The sequence below is a fragment of the Tachyglossus aculeatus genome, chromosome 20 (genome assembly GCF_015852505.1).
Source record: "Tachyglossus aculeatus isolate mTacAcu1 chromosome 20, mTacAcu1.pri, whole genome shotgun sequence".
Lineage (NCBI taxonomy): Eukaryota > Metazoa > Chordata > Mammalia > Monotremata > Tachyglossidae > Tachyglossus > Tachyglossus aculeatus.
In genome coordinates this window covers 9,572,034-9,590,006 of record NC_052085.1, presented here as the reverse complement: position 1 = coordinate 9,590,006, position 17,973 = coordinate 9,572,034, and the positions used below count along the sequence as shown (strand labels likewise).

Here is a 17,973-nt window from a genome sequence, read left to right as displayed (position 1 = left end):
CTGAAGCCTCTTTGAATTGAAAGTCTCATCCTTTGACTCGATTATGTTCTCCCTGGAGTTTGAAACTCTGGTTGGTTACCTTTAGTCTCTCCCCATTTTCTTTTAACCCACTCTACTTAATGTCCTCTTTCTTTTTCCTCCTACTCCCACAATATATAGTGGCCTTGTCGTTCAAAGTGACACCACATCCCTTTTCCCCCTGCCCACCCTTCTTAAATTATCATTATATCAGTTATCTTCTAGTGTTTCCTGACTGTGGATCAAGGATGGGGCAATTCACTCCTTTCTCTTGAGCAATTTCTCTTCCTTTTTTACCTCATGGCCAAAAGGGCTTAATTAAAACACTACTTCATGGCCACATGGATAACTTCTTCCATTTGCCCACGAGCAGTCACTGGAGATCCAGCATTCACCATCTTCATCTGTGAGGGGGTTAAATCTATGTAATTATTTTGCTCTTTAATCTTTTGTCCAAAAGGAGTAAAGCAAAGACAAATAGCCTATTTCTGATCCCTGCGTGGAATGAAACGAAAAGAATACTAGGAACTGATACTGGGTTTGTGATTTTTTTAAAAAAATCATTTATTAGAGGAACTGTCTTGTTCTTATTTTTTTTTCTCTTTCTTAAAGTGCCCTTTAAACCTGAAGTGAGAAAGCAGCTGTCTTCAATTTACATGTATGTGCTCAAAATGATGTGGACCGCCCCCAGCCCCAGGGCTGAAGGAGGTCTAAATGTTCATTTGGCTTCTCAACCATGATCTTTACTTTCCTTAAGTGTTTTAAATCCATGTTAGCACTTGCCCCACCCCCTACAAGTATAAGTCTGGGTAGGCTACTGCCAGGGACCAGAGCCCTGGGCCTGGTTAAAGACGGGCAGGTCTCTCTTGGACCGGTTCCTGAAAACTCCACCTTGTCCAACCAAAAGTAAGTCAGAACTTTTCTTTTCTGAGGAATGGTGTTAAAAATGGGGGATTGGTTCCTGAGTTACCAAAACTATTGAGGATGTTGTGCTCTCTATTCTACATGAGTAATATAAGTGCACTAATGTATTCATGTTGTCAGAAAGGTGTCACAATAGGGTGGCCATCTTTTACTTCATTGGAAGTAAAATGAACACATCTACCCTTCCTGGGGACTATACCTAGTGAGTAGCTCCTTCTCCCCCAACCCCCCAAGAGGAAGAGGAAGAACCAGTGTATCGTCTAAGTCCCTGCACAGCTTGTGAGCGATCAGCTCCAGGAGCTTGACCCTTCTCCATGGCTCTGACCGCAGGGGTGACGTCCTCAAGTGTTGGAATGAATGTCATGTCTTCACACATGGTCAGGTAGACGAATCTGCATAGCGTTACCCTCCATGGGGAAGGTGTGTTAAGGCAATTCCTGAGGTCCCACCTCCCCAGAAACCCTTAGCCTGAGCACACACCAAGTGCTTTCACCTCAGGAAGGATCTGGCTGGAGCTGCCCTTGTCCAGGCCCCCACTTTCTTTCTGCCTTCCCAACCCACTGAAACCAGGCCTGACCCTGGGTGGGTTTTCTGCAGGCAGGCTTTGGGTCTCGGGTTTTCTAGTTGGACCCTGAAGTAGGAATATCTCCCTGCCTTCTCCCCCAAACTCTGTTTTCTAGATTTGGGTTTCCTCCTTTCAGCTGGCTGCTCCAGACAAAAGGCGAAAAGCTCCTGGTTACATCCGTGGAAAAAGCTGCCCTTTGCCTTTCAGCATGCTGTCTCCCCAAGCCCACAGGAGGCCCCCGCAAAAAAAGCCAACAAAAAGGCTGCAGTGAAGACTGGATGGAGAAGGTCAGTGCTTAATGCATGCAACACTTGAGCCTCTTGCTGGGGGTGCTGCAGGTTTTTCCAGGAGGACACAAGCCAGGTACTTACTGGAAGTACTGGCTCACTCCCAGCCCCATTGGCGATGAAGGCCGCAAAAGGCTGGTTGGCAAGGCAGACACACAGATGCATAGTGCTTTTTGCGCAATAAACAGGTCCCATAGTGAGAACAAAGAAAAGGAACAACACACTCAGTGCAGCAGATTCCCACCCCCCACAAATACACCCATGAGGTTACTCACCAGGAAAGGGGTGGGGGAGGTGGCAATGGTGCTGACTCCTTGTCTGCACCCCCTCCAAGGCTCCTGTTCCTAGGGGCAAGAGACTGGGCCACTGTCAGGGGAGACCTGGGTTCTAATCCCGCTCCACCACTTATCTGCTGAGTGACCTTGGGTACACACACACACACCCCCACACCCCCACCCACACCCCCCCACCCCCCCCTCTTTCCCTCCATCCCCTGGTCCATTTCAGTCCCCTTCCACCTTCTCATGTTCGGACCAGTGTGGCCCCACCTAGGCCCTATTTGAACAGGAGAAAATTTAGAAGCAGAAGGACTAGTTCCTGTTTCTAGGAAGGAAATATTTCTGTCTCCATCTCTTCCCTATACTGTCCTCACGGCCCCTGCTTTTTAATAACAAGCCCAAATGGAAAGGCAGGTGCTGGTCTTACAGCCACCGTTTCCATGTACTGAAGGTGGCTGCTGCCACTGTGGCCTTGCCCCCTTCAACAAGGCCCAGGGGCCTCAGAAATGAGGCATGCAGGAGAGAGTGTGCTGATACTGCTGAGGCTGCAAGACCAGCCTGCCCTGGCCTCATCAAACCATGCCCTCTCAGCTTGGAGTGGTGTGTGGGCCCTTTCGGGGGAGGCTGCTGCAGAACCAGAGCACAGCACCAGACTCCGAGGACCAGGCAGTTGAGGCTGAGGAGTCCAGGGGTCTCAGTTGACAGCTATCGTCTCTCTCTCTCCCCCTCTCCCGCTACATTTCAGCCCAGGCTCTGCGGAGAGAGCCGGGCCATGGAAACTTGAGGCCCTCTTGGCAGGGGAGGGGAGGAGAATGGACTCAGGCCACTCTGGTTGCTAGTTCTGTGCTCGCAATACTGTAAAGGACAGTTGTCCCATGAGGGAATCCCACACTCACTTGCTCCAAGGAAGATCCTTGTTTTGCAGCCAGGAAAAAGAGCCCTAGAGAGGAATGGGGCTAAGGCTGAAGCCTGTGGGCCAATCACGAACAGCTCAACCAATAACATTTGTCAAGCGCTGCCTGTGGGCAGGGCACTGGCCAAAGTGGGCTGGAGCATGTAATATAAATCTTTACACACTGATCCCTGTTACATCTCAGGGACTATGAGAGCTGAGGAAAAACAAGCATACCAGTTTCCAGCAGACACTGGAACACCTGTCCCACCTCCCCAAGGGGTGGTACCTTCAGCCTGTTCAATGGAGGGGTGAGCGGGTGTCCGCAGACCCCCAAAGTTACCCAGAAAAAGAAGAGTAATATTTGTTGCCTTCCTGTGTAGGCTGTGACTTGAATTCAAGTAGGCCGAGAGGTTTAGGTGTTGTCAAAATAGTTTTTATATATGTAAAATAGATATGTTTTTATATCTGTACATTCACACAGTGTCCCACAGACAATATATTCAGCTATATTGTCTATGGAACATTGCCTTTTAGGTTAGAAGATGCCACCAGTGCTGGAGAGTGTTTTATCAGTGTGAAAATGAGGCCGAGACTGATGCATGAACGACCTAGCCGCTGCTTTGATTTCTGCTGCAGGTCAGAACTAAGAAGAGTAAAGAGTGAGGAGGTGAGAAATTTAAAAAAAGGAAAGAAGCTTCCTGGAGGAGCTGGGATTTCCCAAGGCCGTTAAAAAAGGGGAGGGAGTTCCAGGAATGAAGGGAGGATGTGAGGGAGGTGAAGAAATGAGAACAAGGCCCAGTGAATTGGTTGGCTTGAAGGGGACAAAATGTGAGTTAGGGTGTAGTGGAAGGAGAGAGAACTGATTACCTGAAAGCCAAGGGTCAGGATTTTTTTGCATGATATGCAGAGGAATGGGCAGCCAGTGGAGGTCTTTGAGGAATGAGATGTGTTGTAGAAGAATTATCGGGGATGTAGAGTGGAGTGGACTTAGATGAGGGAGAGACTGGACACAGGTCAGTAAATAGGTTGATGTAGTAGGCAAACCTGGATGTGACAAAGCATCACAATGCAGCGTCACGCTTCAGTGGGGCATGCTGGAGGTGGTCTCTGCTGTATGTCGTGCAGAAAAACACGTCAGACACGGAGTATTCACAGAGTCCAGATAAGCATTGACACCAGCCCTAGCCCTGAGTGCTACCAAGTAGAATCCATCTCTTGTATTAAAAAAAAAAAAATCATATTGGCCTTGGGCACGAGGGGGCAGCATTATCATCATCATCATCATCATCAATCGTATTTATTGAGCGCTTACTGTGTGCAGAGCACTGTACTAAGCGCTTGGGAAGTACAAGTTGGCAACATATACAGTCCCTACCCAACAGTGGGCTTACAGTCTAAAAGGGGGAGACAGAGAACAAAACCAAACATACTAACAAAATAAAATACTGTGGAACACCACAGTTCCAGCCTGTTGGCTTCAAATGAAGAGGACAGAGTGAACCGCAGCACTTTCAGGGGTCCAAGCCATATCCCTCAGCCCACATCCATCCCATGTCCCAGGAAGGATTGGCTATGACAGACAAACCCCAGAATTACAAATTCCTGGAGCTCTGCATTTGCCATAGCTGCCTCTGGCAGGAAAGAGATGGGACAAGAAAAGGAGCTTGGCAAGCGCTTGACAAATACCACAGTTGTTATTATCTAGGTGTTAAGTACTGGGGTGGATACAAGATAACTAGGTCCCACATAGGACTCAAAAATCTAAGTAGAAGGGAGTACGGGGGGGGTCCCCATTTTGCAGACGAGGGAACTGAGGCACAGAGAAGTTAAGGGATTCATCCAAGGTCATACAGCTGGCAAGTGGCAGAGCTGGGATAGAACCCAGGTCCTCTGACTCCCAAGCCTGCGCTCTTTCCAATAGGCCACATTGTTTCTTAGATAGAGAACAGATGCTGTGATGAGAGAAATATGTAAATCTGATCCTAGGATGGCGACAGCAATACCTCTGATTCTAGGCGGGGAAACGGAAGACTCTGATGCCATTTCCTTCATTAGTTCATGGTAACCTGTCAGTCCCTGAGCTTTATCCGCCTCATCTTTAGGAAGGTAAGATGGTGGCCAACAAGGTCAGCTCTGCTTCATATTAACTTTCCCCTATTAGTATATACAGTCAATAAGTTTCTTTGTTACATCTCAACTAGAGCTCTCCTGTTCTAATTCAAACCTCTTTAAGTCTCCCATTTCTTCTTTCCATAGCAGTTAAGCACTTACTCTGACAAACCACTCTGCAGAGCACTGAAGTAGACTGGATAGAGTCCTGTTCCCTCCTCTCCACAATCTGTGTGGGCCGGGAGTGAAGGAGTGAACTGCCCTGTTCACCCCCCAACAGCCAGTAGTGCACAGTTGCTACCTATGGCCTAGCCTAAGTACAGCCAAGTCAAGGGTTGAGGTCTGAGATCTCAGATAAAAATGACTTTGCTAACGGCCATATGGTGTGCTAATGAGAGCTCAGTATAAAATGTGCTTATACATCTACAAAAGGGCCCATCATTAATGCATCAAACCACTATTAATAATCAAGCCAGCACGAGAAGGGATGGTCCTAGCACCAATATACTCCTAGCTCCCTAAGAGCTTGCATTTGCTCTCCTGTGGCAGGGAAGGCTGCCTCCTGTAAGGTAGTTACTGCTACACACCCTGGGATAGAGGAAAGATGGGAGGGATTGGAAGACGAATGAGAAAGAGGAGATGAAGCCCCAGGCCCTGGGGCCTGATTGAAAGGAAGTGAAGCAGCTGGGAGTGGAGGGGAATAGTAATACTAATGATAGTGGTATTTGTTAAGTACTTACACTGTGTAAAACACTGCACTAAGTACTGGAGGTATAATGGACCCAGTCCCTGGCCCAGGAAGATGTTGCCCCTGCCCCTGAGGGGAAAAAGGGTAAGGTGGGGCCTTGGTAGGGCTGAAAGCCAACACATCACCTCTGCCACAGGCTCTAGAGCTGGGTAGGATAGGCTGGACGTGATGCCTGCTGGCCTGGTGCGGAGTGAGGAAAAAAAAAAGGCCAATTCAAGGATGGCAACTGGCACATAAATCTGAATTTCATTTGAACATGAAATGGGATAGAACTGATTGCACAGTTGATTTGGGATATGCAGTGATAGAGCAGTGCCCCGGTTTGCTCTGCCTGGCCAGGGGCCCCAAGAGTAGTCGAGCACCATAACCCGCTCCCTGACAGAGGCCCATTGGCAGCCAGGTGTAGGTTAGCTTGCCCTTGAACAGTTAACCTCAAGTTCTTGCCCTGGCCTTGCCCACCCCCGACTTTCCTTCAGAAATGGGACCAGTTGAGGTCCAAACTCACGTCTGGTCGAGGGCCCGATTAGTTCTTCTCTAGCACCGCTGTCTGCTCAGCATTCTCACGGGCTCCTCGCCTGAGAGCTTGACTCGGCTGCCACTGGGGAAAGCAGAACCCCTGGCTCTGCTGTCAAGGAGAAGGGGAGAGATCCTATCAGTTCATCCCTGCCTGCCCTGGCCTGAGGGTGCCCTTGGCTCATCCGGGGCCAGCCTGCTGGCTGCCCAGCTGGCAGTTCCGCTTGGCTCCAGGCCCTGGGGCTGATTTGCCGGTGAGAAAAGAATGGCCAGCAGTCAGCTCTAGCCTGCCACTGCTGCTGCCGCCAAGTCCCAGGGAGACGGGAGGGCAAGGCTCAGGCTGGCAAGACCCATTCTGAGCCTCAGAGAAGCCACCCCCACTGCCTGCCTCCCGCCCACTCGGCTCGGCAGCACAGAGTGCTATTGATAAGAGCAGAGGAAGGTCACCCTCTGGGCAAAGCGGCCTCTTTCCCCAGAGTGATGCTGTACCGCCCTGCCTGCCTCCCTCCCTCCCCAGATGGAGGGAACTGGCTCTGGTTCATTCTGGTCTATCGTGGATTTGGTGGCCCCTGCCCCCCAGGGAAGGCGTGTCACAGGGCCCAGCTCTATCTTCTAGGGGCAAAGGGAGCACAGAGAACCAGTAGGGGGTCTTGGGCGGGGCAGCCTGCTCCAGTGGGACAAGCCCCAGGTTAGTATCAGCTCTGTCTCCATCCTGCTGGGGGACCTCTAGGCGAGTCACTTATCCTTTCTGGGCCTCAGTTTCCTCATATGCATTTCACGGAGATGTGAGAATAAAATGAAATAGTTGAGGTGAAAGCATTCTGGAAAGATTAAAATGTGCTCTATGGCATTAAGTGCCTATCACCAAAAATTCAGAATCATTTTGGCATGTCTCAGGCACAGTGCTCCCAAAACCCTTAAGTATTAACAATCAGTTGAAATCTCCTCCGATTGTAATTTTTTAAATTCCTCATTCTGTATTTGTAGTATTTTTTGACTACCATTCCCCTTTATTTTTTAAAAATGTCTAGATCATTTTGGATGCCAAATCAGATTTCTGTGCCTCCGAGCACCTCGGGGAGGAGCTGGATTATACCGGCAGATCCATTAAACTTAACTGTTGCCTTTCAGAAGGGAATGAGTATTGGCTTTTAAATCACCTCACAAAGGCCGTGTTGCATTGAAGGGTGAGAAATCAGAAATTCCTGTTAGGCTGTAACTTCTGGAAGGTAGGCTCTGAGGAGAACTAGCATCAGAAGACAGGTGTGGAATTTTCTCTCAACTAGAGTGCTACTAAGACTCACGCTTAGATCTCAGGTTGGAACTGAGGAGGGCCTTGACCCAGAACCTTCTTCCCACCCAGGTTAAAATCACGCTGGAGGCTTAAACTTCCCGAACTCTCTGGAATGACAAGTGCTGCCCGGAGCCAGGTGATTCTCATCCCTCCAGATCTTCTGCCATCCAGCACCTCCACTAGAGAACAGGGGTGAAGAAGGTAAAAATGATGGCAGCTCACTCTACCCACCACCTGAACTCTAGGTAACCTGTACACCATACTGTATCCCACCATTTAAACCAGTCTGCCCAGTATTTCCAGTGCAGCCCAGCTTCTACCTGAAGTTGTGAAACCCCCAGTCCCACAGGTACAGTGGTAAAAGAAATTAATGTTTATGGGGCACCTGTTCTTTTGCCTTTACCTAAAGTATCTTTACTTACAAAACAGCATATAAGTATCAACTCTTCTATACTTAAGAACCTAACCATATTCATCAGTGCTTAGAACAGGGCTTTGCACATAGTAAGTGCTTAATAAATGCCATCATTATTATTTATGAACTGTTTGCAATAGAGCCTCTACACATTGTCTTATCTGGTGCCGACTGGGCTAGGGAATGACCCAGGAGGGCTAACAAGCAAGGCCTCACAGGAAACGAAAAATGCACTCTTTACCCAAAGACTACTTATAATAAAATCTGTTAACTTTATAACCAGAAACATACTCTGTTGGGTTGTGAAATAGTATCTAATGGGTTCCCAAAGCTTATTCTAAGTTGGCCTTTTTGAGTTTTACTGATTCCAGATTAGTAAAACCAGGGAAGCAGAATTCGGAGGACACCAGGTGTCTCAGTGCCAGGGAACTGTGCCCCCCCTGAAGCAAATGCAAGGGTGATTCACCCCTGTTGACAAACAACTTGAAATTTTACCACAAGGGCATCTGGTAAGGCCTCCCAGGTTGGCTTGGCTGAGGCTCATGCTGGGAAGGAAAAACAGCATCCTGGGCTGGGCGGGTCAAAGTTCACACTGAGGACTGCTACCCCTGTGACCTTCCAGAGGGGCATTCCCTCTGTGGGTCTGTCTTTCCCTCCCTCTCACTCCTGCCCTGAGAGAGAGAAAGAAATGTCAAAACTTAAAAGCAGAAACTCTCGGGGCAGGGGGCAGTGGGCATTGTGGAAAGAAAGTGAACACTGAAAAAAATGCAGATTAGTAACCATGCCTTTAATAGCTTGCAAATATAGGCTGAAAATTCCAGACTGCTATGATATACAACATTTTTATACACATGACCTGCTAGTTCACTTCCTTTTCCAAAAAGCATAAATTAAATCCTTAATCACTTGAGGATATAACAGTTTCCTGGACTCAAGTCTCCGAGGTTGACTACCTTTTTGTCAAAGCGTTTGCTGTGTAGTTCCAGGACAATGGCTTACTGTTTTGTGAAACGAGAAATGAGTCTCTACTCTTTCTTGGGCTCTATGTTGAAGCCTTTCCCCAGCCCCTATCAAAGGTGAATGGTCCCAAGGCCCGTGCAACCCTTTGGGACACAGCGTTGCATCTGGTAAACGCCACAGTGCAATGATTTCCCACCTGCCAGTACCCCGCGCCTAGGACCCCAACCAGATCTGCGCAAGACCAAGGGGCACCCCAAAGACCGATGCGGACGGAGACAGTACCTGCTCGGGACAATGTGGAGACGTAACTAGGCCTAATTGGGCTCCAGACAAAGGGCCAGAAACCCCAGACCAGCCAGTGCTTCAGGCTGTTAAGGTGATTTTTCGAGGCCACTCCCTAAGGAAGCCAGGACCCCCTCCCAACCTGCGGAGAGAGCCAGGTGGCTCAAGAACAGCCACAGAACCCTCCCTCCACCCACCCCGAAGGTGCTGCTGAGCAGGGCGCGGTGAACAGAGCACCTGCCAAGTGGGCGATTAGTTTCACCAGAGGATGAGGAACCACTTATTTGGAGTTGGCCCAGAGAATCTCAGAAAGAAACAAAGTAGTACAAAACACACTGAAAATGTGAAGGACATTTTTCTCCCAATCGACTCAGTGCCGGACTTGGCAAACCTTCTTACCTAAGTGCAGACAAGCAAAACAGCTTAGCCCCTTTCACAGTCCCGGTGCGCAGAGCACTAAGTCAGAGAGCCACAACTAAAAGTGCAAAGAAGAAAGATCGTTACAATCATCCTAGCTCCTAGTTGGTGTACTTACAGTAAACAGCCCGAAGCTGCTATGAAAAAAAGCTAGAGCAACAAGCTGCAGCTCTCCCTGAATGAATATGATGGGGTTGCGGGGAGAATTGGTCTATCAGTTTCTAATACAGAGCACCTGTGACTCCACATAAATAATCACGGATTTGATTTAAAATAATATATTATTCTAGGCGGTTATGTGTAATTTTGATTTAAAACTTTTATGCTCCATCTGAACAATGAATTAAAGTGAAACAGGCACCTGCCATGCCATCCCAAGCACTATGATGTTTAAAATGACACTTCTTATACAAACTGAACAATGAGATTAATGCCAACAGTGGTAGTTAGGGCAGGGAAGCTTCACGGGACTGGCTTCTTCAAGTCTCGGATCTGTTTAATCAAGTAGTTCTTCTCATCAGTGAACTGTTCATCATCCGTCCTTTCTTTCTGAAAGCTGCTCAGAAACTCAATGAGCTTGGGTTGGTTTTTTAATAGAATTTCTATGATGGGCTGTGTTTTGTGAGGACTAGCCACGAATACCTAAAACACAAAGAACAATTAGCGTCACGGTGCTATTTACGGTATTTTACCTGTGCTCCAGTATGTTTAATTCAGCCGTGTTTTTCTGACATAGAAAAGCTCAGAATAGGTTCTTACTGATTCAGGAGAGGGCAATGTAATAACTTAACCATCATATCCTTTTCCTGTATCCTGCATTGTTAATCTGAGAAGGAGGTGAACAATGATTTGGGTGCAATGTAAATTCATCATAATGGCAGCTCCCCAGCTCATAACGTCTCAAAGATCATTCTGAAAGGTGTTAAAAGGGTTTTGGTCACGACTCCTATTTACGTGTTCAACTAAATTAGGCCCACATGTAGGTGTGCATCCGACACAGATCTGTGCCCTCATGATCTCTGCCCTGTGCCTTGGTGACCACATGCTGTTCACAAAACTGGCTTTCTGTGTTGAGGCTGTTCTGGGATTTGTTCTGTGGAACCAGGCAGTGAAGCACAGGGTAGAGATGGCAAGAGGCTTATACCATCTTGCCATATGCAAGTTCAAGCCTGAAAGGATTAGAAGGGTGTCATCAATTGCTTCCTTTATGATGTTTTCCAGTTAGTGCCCAAAGGTAATGAGATCATAACTCTCCTGTCCCATGCCAATTTAAAAATTGGTTCACATCAGTTTGATCACGGGTTCCACTATTTCTCTCGGAAAGAGTTGAAGCGGATTTCATAGTTCGGACATTTTTTGGTGATGTTTGGACAAAATTCTTTTTCAGCCAAATTAAGCCAAAGCTAACTATCCATGTTAATGGAGGGAGGGAGAGCAGGTATAACTGAAAATCATAGATAATCCAAAACCATTCTAAAAATTGACTCTTCTCCCTCCCTCTCTTTTTTTCCCAGAGCTGTTAAATAATGACAAAATTGAATCATTAGGGAGCGGGAGAAGATAGACTGAAATTAGCCTCTGTTGGAAGGGGCTAATGACTTCTGAAATAGTCAAGGGATTGGGAGGGAAAGAGAGGGGAAAGAATGGTGGGTACAGAGAGAATGGAAAGGGGGAGAACCAAGGGACCTAGATTGCTCGTAACGTAGCAGTCCAAAACCTGAATAATCATATGGGCTGTTCTTTTGAATTCTCCCACATGTGCTTGAAAACATCTCTACATTCTACCTATTAGGGCATATTGACTTTTCTTCCATGCAGCTCAGAATGCCTCATATCCCTGCAGCACCACATCCAGACCCCGAGGTACTTGTGACCAACTCAGTAGCCTTGTTAAATTCAACATACCATTCCAATATTTAAGGTAGACCAGAGGAGGCCAGAATAAATGACTTACAGGGCGTTGCAGCATTACATGGAGGCTTCAGAGCCTTCCGGGGATAACAGTGAGAGTAATCTACTTTAATGTGGGCCATAAGAAGGCCCAAACTCTTTTGGGCTGGATGGTGTTTTGTGAAGTCAACTCACATTAATACATTGGGAAGTTACCACCTGCTGGGGCCCATCTGAGCTACTGCCGGTTGATACCCATGCTTCCCGGAGACCTCCAGCTAAACACTGTCTGCTCTTCCGTGGTAGCAATATAAATCACACAAATTGCCCATCTTTCTAATGGAAAATAAGGTTAAGCAAAAGTGGAAGATACCCAATGTCACAGACTCGGTCCAAAATAAACCCACAACCTGGTTTGCTTCATAGTTGCTTGACTCATTGAATCTATCCTGACCACTAAACACCGTGCCATCAAGTTGGGATACTTTCTGAGTTTGCTTTCGGGGATTAAATCATTTCTTCCTTTTATGACTCCTTAATCAGTGTGCCCATGAAGACACTCACTCTTAGTGGCAACTGACAATGTAAAACTCCCTCAGGATGACAGTTTCTCTGAATAATCACCCTCTGGCCTGGTGTGCTATTGCCTGAAATGTAGAAATAATTAGAGTCACATTTGAATTCCAAATGTTTCCAGTCCACAGTCTCCTGTTGAGCGAGATACAGATAGTAACTTTAGTCACTTTGGTCACCATTAAAAACCAAGAGACTCAAGTCTAATTAAAAGTAAATACCCAGGAACTTGGGTTTAGGAAATGGGTGTTTGAAAATAGTTTCTCCACTGAAGATAGTAATCTATTGACTCATATTCTTTGTTTCCGTAACACAGGCTAAAAATAAGATGAAAGAGTTCCTGGTCACAAGGAGAAGGGAATCTCTGAACCTGCTTTTCTTTTTTTATTCAGGAAATTAAAAGCTTGTTTTGCTTTGAACCCCCAGCCACCTTGAAATAATCAGACTGTTTCTGGAGGCCCAAGTTTACAGGTCTGTAGAAGTAAGTAGGTGGCCGACTCTGGCAGAATATACCCATGTGTTCAAAAATCAGGTGCAGTCATGCAAACCCAGATCCTCTCAGAGCTAAGTGGGTAAACCACATTTAGTGTCTGAATAGTCAACCTCCAATTCTGAATTCCTTCTGATTGGACTGGATGGGGATTTCGGTTTATCAAGGATGATGACGTTCTGAGCAGTCTGAGAGTGGCAAGACCACACTTGCCCTGTTGCCATTTATTGGCCAAAAAATTCACTTCATGGGGAGGGGAGTTGGCTGGTTCCCCAGTTCCCTTGGGCAATAAAATTAAAGCACCAAACTTGCCCCTCAGGTCTACAGGCTTAGATAGCTCCCCTAGTCACAAACAGCAGGTTATATTATTGTGCTTACGGGCTTCTTGTTCACAATAACCTCTTCCATAGTCAACCCAAAATAGTGGGAGAATAATTAATGTAAATCTGAACACTGGCAACGGTTGGAGACTAGTGGGGGGGGGGGGGGGGGGGGGGGCTCATCCTTAGAAGAATGAGATTTGCTCAGACTCCCAAGTGTTTTTCTTGTTTTTCTTTAGCTTCTCAACATTATCTTTAGGCTGCAGGCTTTCAGATAAGCACTAGAGCATAACAGCAGGAACTACTCAGAAGTTCAGATGTTTCCACAATAGGACATCATGTAAGTTCTAGTAAAGCACAATTATCTACACCAAGAAATGCAGTACTCTGCTACTGAGTAAAAGGATGAAAAGTGTTTTGCTAACTGAAGATTGCAGTTTCACTTTCAGGAGGCAGGAAAATAATAGCTTCAGGGAGAAATATTCTCACCCTTCACACTATCAACTAGGGAGCTTTAATCACCCACAATTCTCTCTAGGCAACTGGGAGGAGGGAAATGAAAGTCTTGTTCCCCAAACCATTTTGGAACTCCATGGTAGAACTCACACACCTCATAAGATATAATTTCACAAATTGAATTATTCCTTTGCATTCTGTTTGAAAGACTAGAGAAAATGGAGTTGTTAAAAATAAATGGGTCACAAGAAAAAAATGTCTTTTCAAGAATAGCGCTCGTGATTACAAACCCTTCCCAGCCATGCAAAGAACCCTGCTCCTTCTGTTGCTCTTTTTTAACAGATGAAAGGGTGAGGTGATTCGAGGACCAAGGCACAGGATGAGGAATGTGAAATAAGCAGTTCCAGGGCCTGTGTTATCATTGGCTCCTTGTCCAACTTCCACTTTCTCATTAAGAAGTACAGGTTTTAAACCTGCAATGGACACAGGGACAAATAGGAGAGGGAGCATGACTTAGTGGAAAGAGCACAGAACTGGGAATCAAGGACCCAAGTTCAAGCCCTGGCTCCATCCTTGCCTAGTGTGTGAGACATGGAGCAAGTCATTTAATTTCCCAGTTCCTCTGTTTCCTCATATGTAAAACCACGAGGGTAAAATACCTGCTCTCCTTACCTTCTTACCTGTGAGTCCCACGTGGGCTAGGGCCGTGTTTGATCTGATTACCTTGCATCTACCCCAGTGCAAGGCACACTGAAAGCACTTAATAAATGCCATTACTATTATTAGACAAGCAATAATAATAATTAGCGATGTAGCCAGTGGGATCAGGAACTGTGGAGTAATATGAGAGCCGGGGATGACATTAAGAGAGAAATGGGCTAGTCTCATGGCTTCAAAACCATCAAAACCACTTGACTGTCCCTCTTAGTTCCCCACAGAGACACATGGGAACTTGTGTCTTTGCCATGACAGGCTTCCATTTGAAGATCCAGCATGCATTGTACCCTACCAACTGCTTAGTACAGTACTCCACACACAGTAAGTGCTCAATAAATATCATTGATGATCAACAACATTTACCAGGTCGCTAGCGGGGGCTTTGCTAGGTATGTCACATGAAACTGCTACTCCCTGCATCCCATTTTACCTTAAACACATGAAATGCCTCAAACTGGATGTTAGGGCTCTTGTCTCGGAGAAGGTTCATCATTAGCTTCAGGTTCTCGGGTTTGCTGATGTACTTTGTCATAATGGCGAAATTATGCCGGTCCAAAATCAGTTCACCAAGCAACTGTATTTAAAAACAAGAACACCATCTCCATTTCTTTGAAACCCTTGACTCCACCTTCAGTGGAAAAAAAACCCTGCTTTTATGTTTCTGGTGGACAAATCAGGTAGTCACCTCTCAGTTAGGTGGAAGCCAGTTATCAGCCCCTAATTTGTAAATTCTGGCCAGCTCTGAGCCTTCCTGCTCTCCCATCACTCCTCATGGCCAGCACTTGCACTCTACAACTGGGACTCTTCCCGGAATCCACGAACCTACCTTCTTCTCTCTCACCAGGCAAAGGCTTAAAAGTCACCTTTTCCCACCACCCACTAGGAGCCGAGTCACTTCCTCCCATTTTCTATTTTCCATTTCTTCGTATTCTGCTCCAACCCTGCCTTCATTCACATGAAAAAAAATAAGGGTTAACTATATGAAGTGAGAGGAAAAAAAACAGGCTCAAGGGAGTGGTTCCAGAAAGCATTCAAAGGACAGTAAGAATGCAGAGAGCTTGCTCTCCTAAATATGTTTGCCAGCAAGTGGTCACAGTGTGCTCTATCCTCCAAAGCAGCCACCCTTGGGCTTATATGAGCCATCTAGACAATGGGATCTACTGCCTCATTCCCCTAAGGGCATGCCAAATTTGTTTCTGGTCATTTTTTGCTCAGTCAGACTGGGGGAAGGTGGGGGGAGAAGAAGGGTGGGAAGTGAAAAGGTTAAGTATTCATTAATCCTAACCTATACTGGTCTCTCTCAGCACGGTGGGGCTGCCACCATGATACCCACCAAGCAGCCAGGTAAATTCCTGCCTGCCAGGCCCCTGGTTTGGTTTTTTTCTTTCTTTCTCTTTTTCTCTCTCCCCCCCGCCCCCCGCCACCCCAACACACACATACACACCTCACCTTACTGACCTACTACAACCCCACCTGCCCACTCTGATCCTCTAAGGTCAACTTTTTATAATTCGATCTTATCTATCCCACCACCAACCTCCCTTTGTCAACACCAGTCCCTCGGGCCAGAACCCCCTCCCCTTCAAAGCCAACAATTTACCACTGTCCCTGCTTTCAAAACCCTCCTAGAATCACATCTCCAAGAAGCCTTCCCTGACTCATTTCCTCTATTCACCTTCCCCTCTGTGTCACCTAGGCACTTGGATCTTGGATCGTAGGCTCCTTGCGGGCAAGGATCGTATCTGTTGCACTGTACTTTCCCAAGTGCTTAGTACAGTTCTCTGCACACAGTAAGTGGTCAGTAAATACCTCTGATTGACTGACTGGGGAAGGCCATGACAGGTAAACTGAAAAAATAAGCCTCCTGCCCACTGAAAGCTCAAACTTATATTACCTTTTGCAGCAACACAGGGAACCTCCTAATCTCTTCATTCAGCCAAGAGCTGATCCCTTGACTGAGTTCTCTGTGGTTGTATTCTTACAGAGCTGGAAGGGGAGATTTTTTCCTGGACCCCCAATTCTCTATCTGGGAGGAAGGAAGGAAGGAGGCAGATTCTCTGTTCTTCAGAAAGAGGGGACAGCGCTGCACAAGGCAAAAGTCAGGTCTGTAGGCTCTCTATCTCTCTCTCTCTCATGATGGGTACTCACATTCCCAAGCTCCTAGAACACTGAAGACTGAAGAGGTCAAATCTTTCCCCCTTCATAATGAAGGCAGAATTATCGCTGTTCGTCACTAAACCATATCAGTACAGGCTAGGGCTCTTAGCTCAACATTTAACTCTGCCAGCTTCAAAAGACAACAAAATAAAATGTATAATGAATTGTTATAACTTGCAACTGTATCCCTCTGAATCATCTAAAAATGCTGACACACTTTTCTGTCAGTCAGCCCTACGGGAATGAGACTCTCCTAATACTTGTCTCTCCAGGAAATTTGAGGAGGATCTGGAATCTCGGGGAGGGGAAGGAGAGAGGAGGTGAGAGAATGAGGTGGAGGGGGGGAGGTGAGTTAACATTGGTAAGCAGCTCTTAACTTTGTGACAGTAGTGGTTCCAGGGGTGATGGGAGTGGTACTTCTCCAATGGGGATGGAGCTACTAAGGGTCTTTCTTCCTGTGAATACCTCAGTCTACTTAGGGCTCAATAAATTGCCTGAACTTTTAACCCCCTGCGTGGGTGTGACCTTGAAGTATGATGGCTATTAGCTCTAACAACTCTTTCCCAGAGGTTGCTTGTCAAGCCTCGGAGGCCCTCTCGAGGATGCCAACCCTTCAGGTAAGGTACCACCCTAAGCCAGATGGCTCTGTGCCATGTCAAGCCCTTATTGTTTCCCCGTTTCTCTCCCTTCACAAAGCCTTTAAATCTGCCATCGACTCATTCATCTCTCATGCCCTGCCTGAAACCTTCTGAACAACCATTCTTTTCCCTCTTTGTCCTGTCAACTGCTGTAGGTACAGAGGTGGGGGTGCTGAAAAATACCAGCAGCAGGATTGGGCTTCCTACCTATAAAGACAGTAGGCAGCACTACCACCTTGAAGACCTTGATTTTGATCAAGGGCTTTGATGCCTCCTCCATGCAGCTGTTCCCTGTTTGACACTCTTCCAAGGACACTCTGATAATCTCTGTCTGAGCCATCTGAGATGCTGTGCTGCTGATGTAGCAAAATCCTGTTAAGACTTTGAAAGATTGGCGGTTTCCCTGAGGCAGGAAAGCAAAAGACCTGTCCAGGTTAAGTTGCTCCTGGATGAGTGTTTCAAAAAGGCTTTTGAAAGAGACACCCAACCTATTCGATACCTTCAAGAACCCCCTTGCCAAGCAAGAACCCCATCACACTGGCCTTCAAACCCAAACTCATTCATTACAGCAGAAAGACAGCTGAGCGTTTCAAACATCCCACAACTCCAGGAAGCTCTCCCTTGACTGACTAGAAAATAGTAATAATAATAATAATAATAATAATAATAATAATAATGGTATTTGTTAAGCACTTACTATGTGCAAAGCAAGAAAGATAATGATGACCTTCCCTAGACAGTAAGCTCCTTCTAGGTAGACAACGTGTCTATAAATTATTTTGCACTGTACTCTCCCAAGTGTACAGTAAGTAAGCACATGGTAAGTGCTCAATAGATATTCTTGATTCTTCTGGACTCACCCAGTCTAAATAACTCCTTCTTCCCTCAGCATCCCAAACTGTTCAGGCCCCTTTGTTGGTGGATAAAGCCTTTTCTCCCTCCCACTTGGACTAGTGGACTGTGTGTCCAACATGATTAATTGTATCTACCCCAGCTCTTAGAACAGTGCTTGACACAGAGTAAGCAT

General features: G+C 46.6%; 2 protein-coding genes across 15 annotated transcripts in view; one reads left to right on the top strand and one right to left on the bottom strand.

Annotated features, from left to right (window-relative positions):
• Positions 1–86: 86 nt before the first annotated feature.
• LOC119941206 lies at positions 87–17,590 on the top strand. 4 transcript variants are annotated; one of them, XM_038761544.1, is made up of 5 exons: positions 87–924; positions 1,644–1,794; positions 16,136–16,254; positions 16,876–16,925; positions 17,102–17,590. In XM_038761544.1, the coding sequence occupies exons 1-5, from the start codon at positions 755–757 to the stop codon at positions 17,212–17,214; spliced, it is 603 nt and encodes a 200-aa protein (XP_038617472.1). In that variant the 5' UTR covers positions 87–754; the 3' UTR covers positions 17,215–17,590. The 4 variants fall into 4 exon arrangements, 3 of the variants coding, with proteins under 3 accessions (XP_038617472.1, XP_038617471.1, XP_038617473.1); XM_038761543.1 differs by having other exon boundaries at positions 1,623–1,794; XM_038761545.1 differs by lacking the exon at positions 16,876–16,925 and having other exon boundaries at positions 1,623–1,794; positions 17,102–17,184.
• The window catches only part of CAB39L (calcium binding protein 39 like), a 77,438-nt gene continuing 68,276 nt past the window's right edge, over positions 8,812–17,973 (bottom strand). For 10 of the 11 annotated variants that reach the window (XM_038761533.1, XM_038761534.1, XM_038761536.1 and 7 more), the window contains 2 exons: positions 14,582–14,725; positions 10,139–10,347 (listed from right to left, as the gene is read on the bottom strand). In XM_038761533.1, the coding sequence (XP_038617461.1) occupies positions 10,168–10,347; positions 14,582–14,725 (324 nt within the window). In that variant the 3' untranslated portion in view covers positions 10,139–10,167. Of the gene's footprint in view, positions 10,348–14,581; positions 14,726–17,973 lie in introns of all 11 variants that reach the window. The other variant, XM_038761541.1, reaches the window with a different exon arrangement.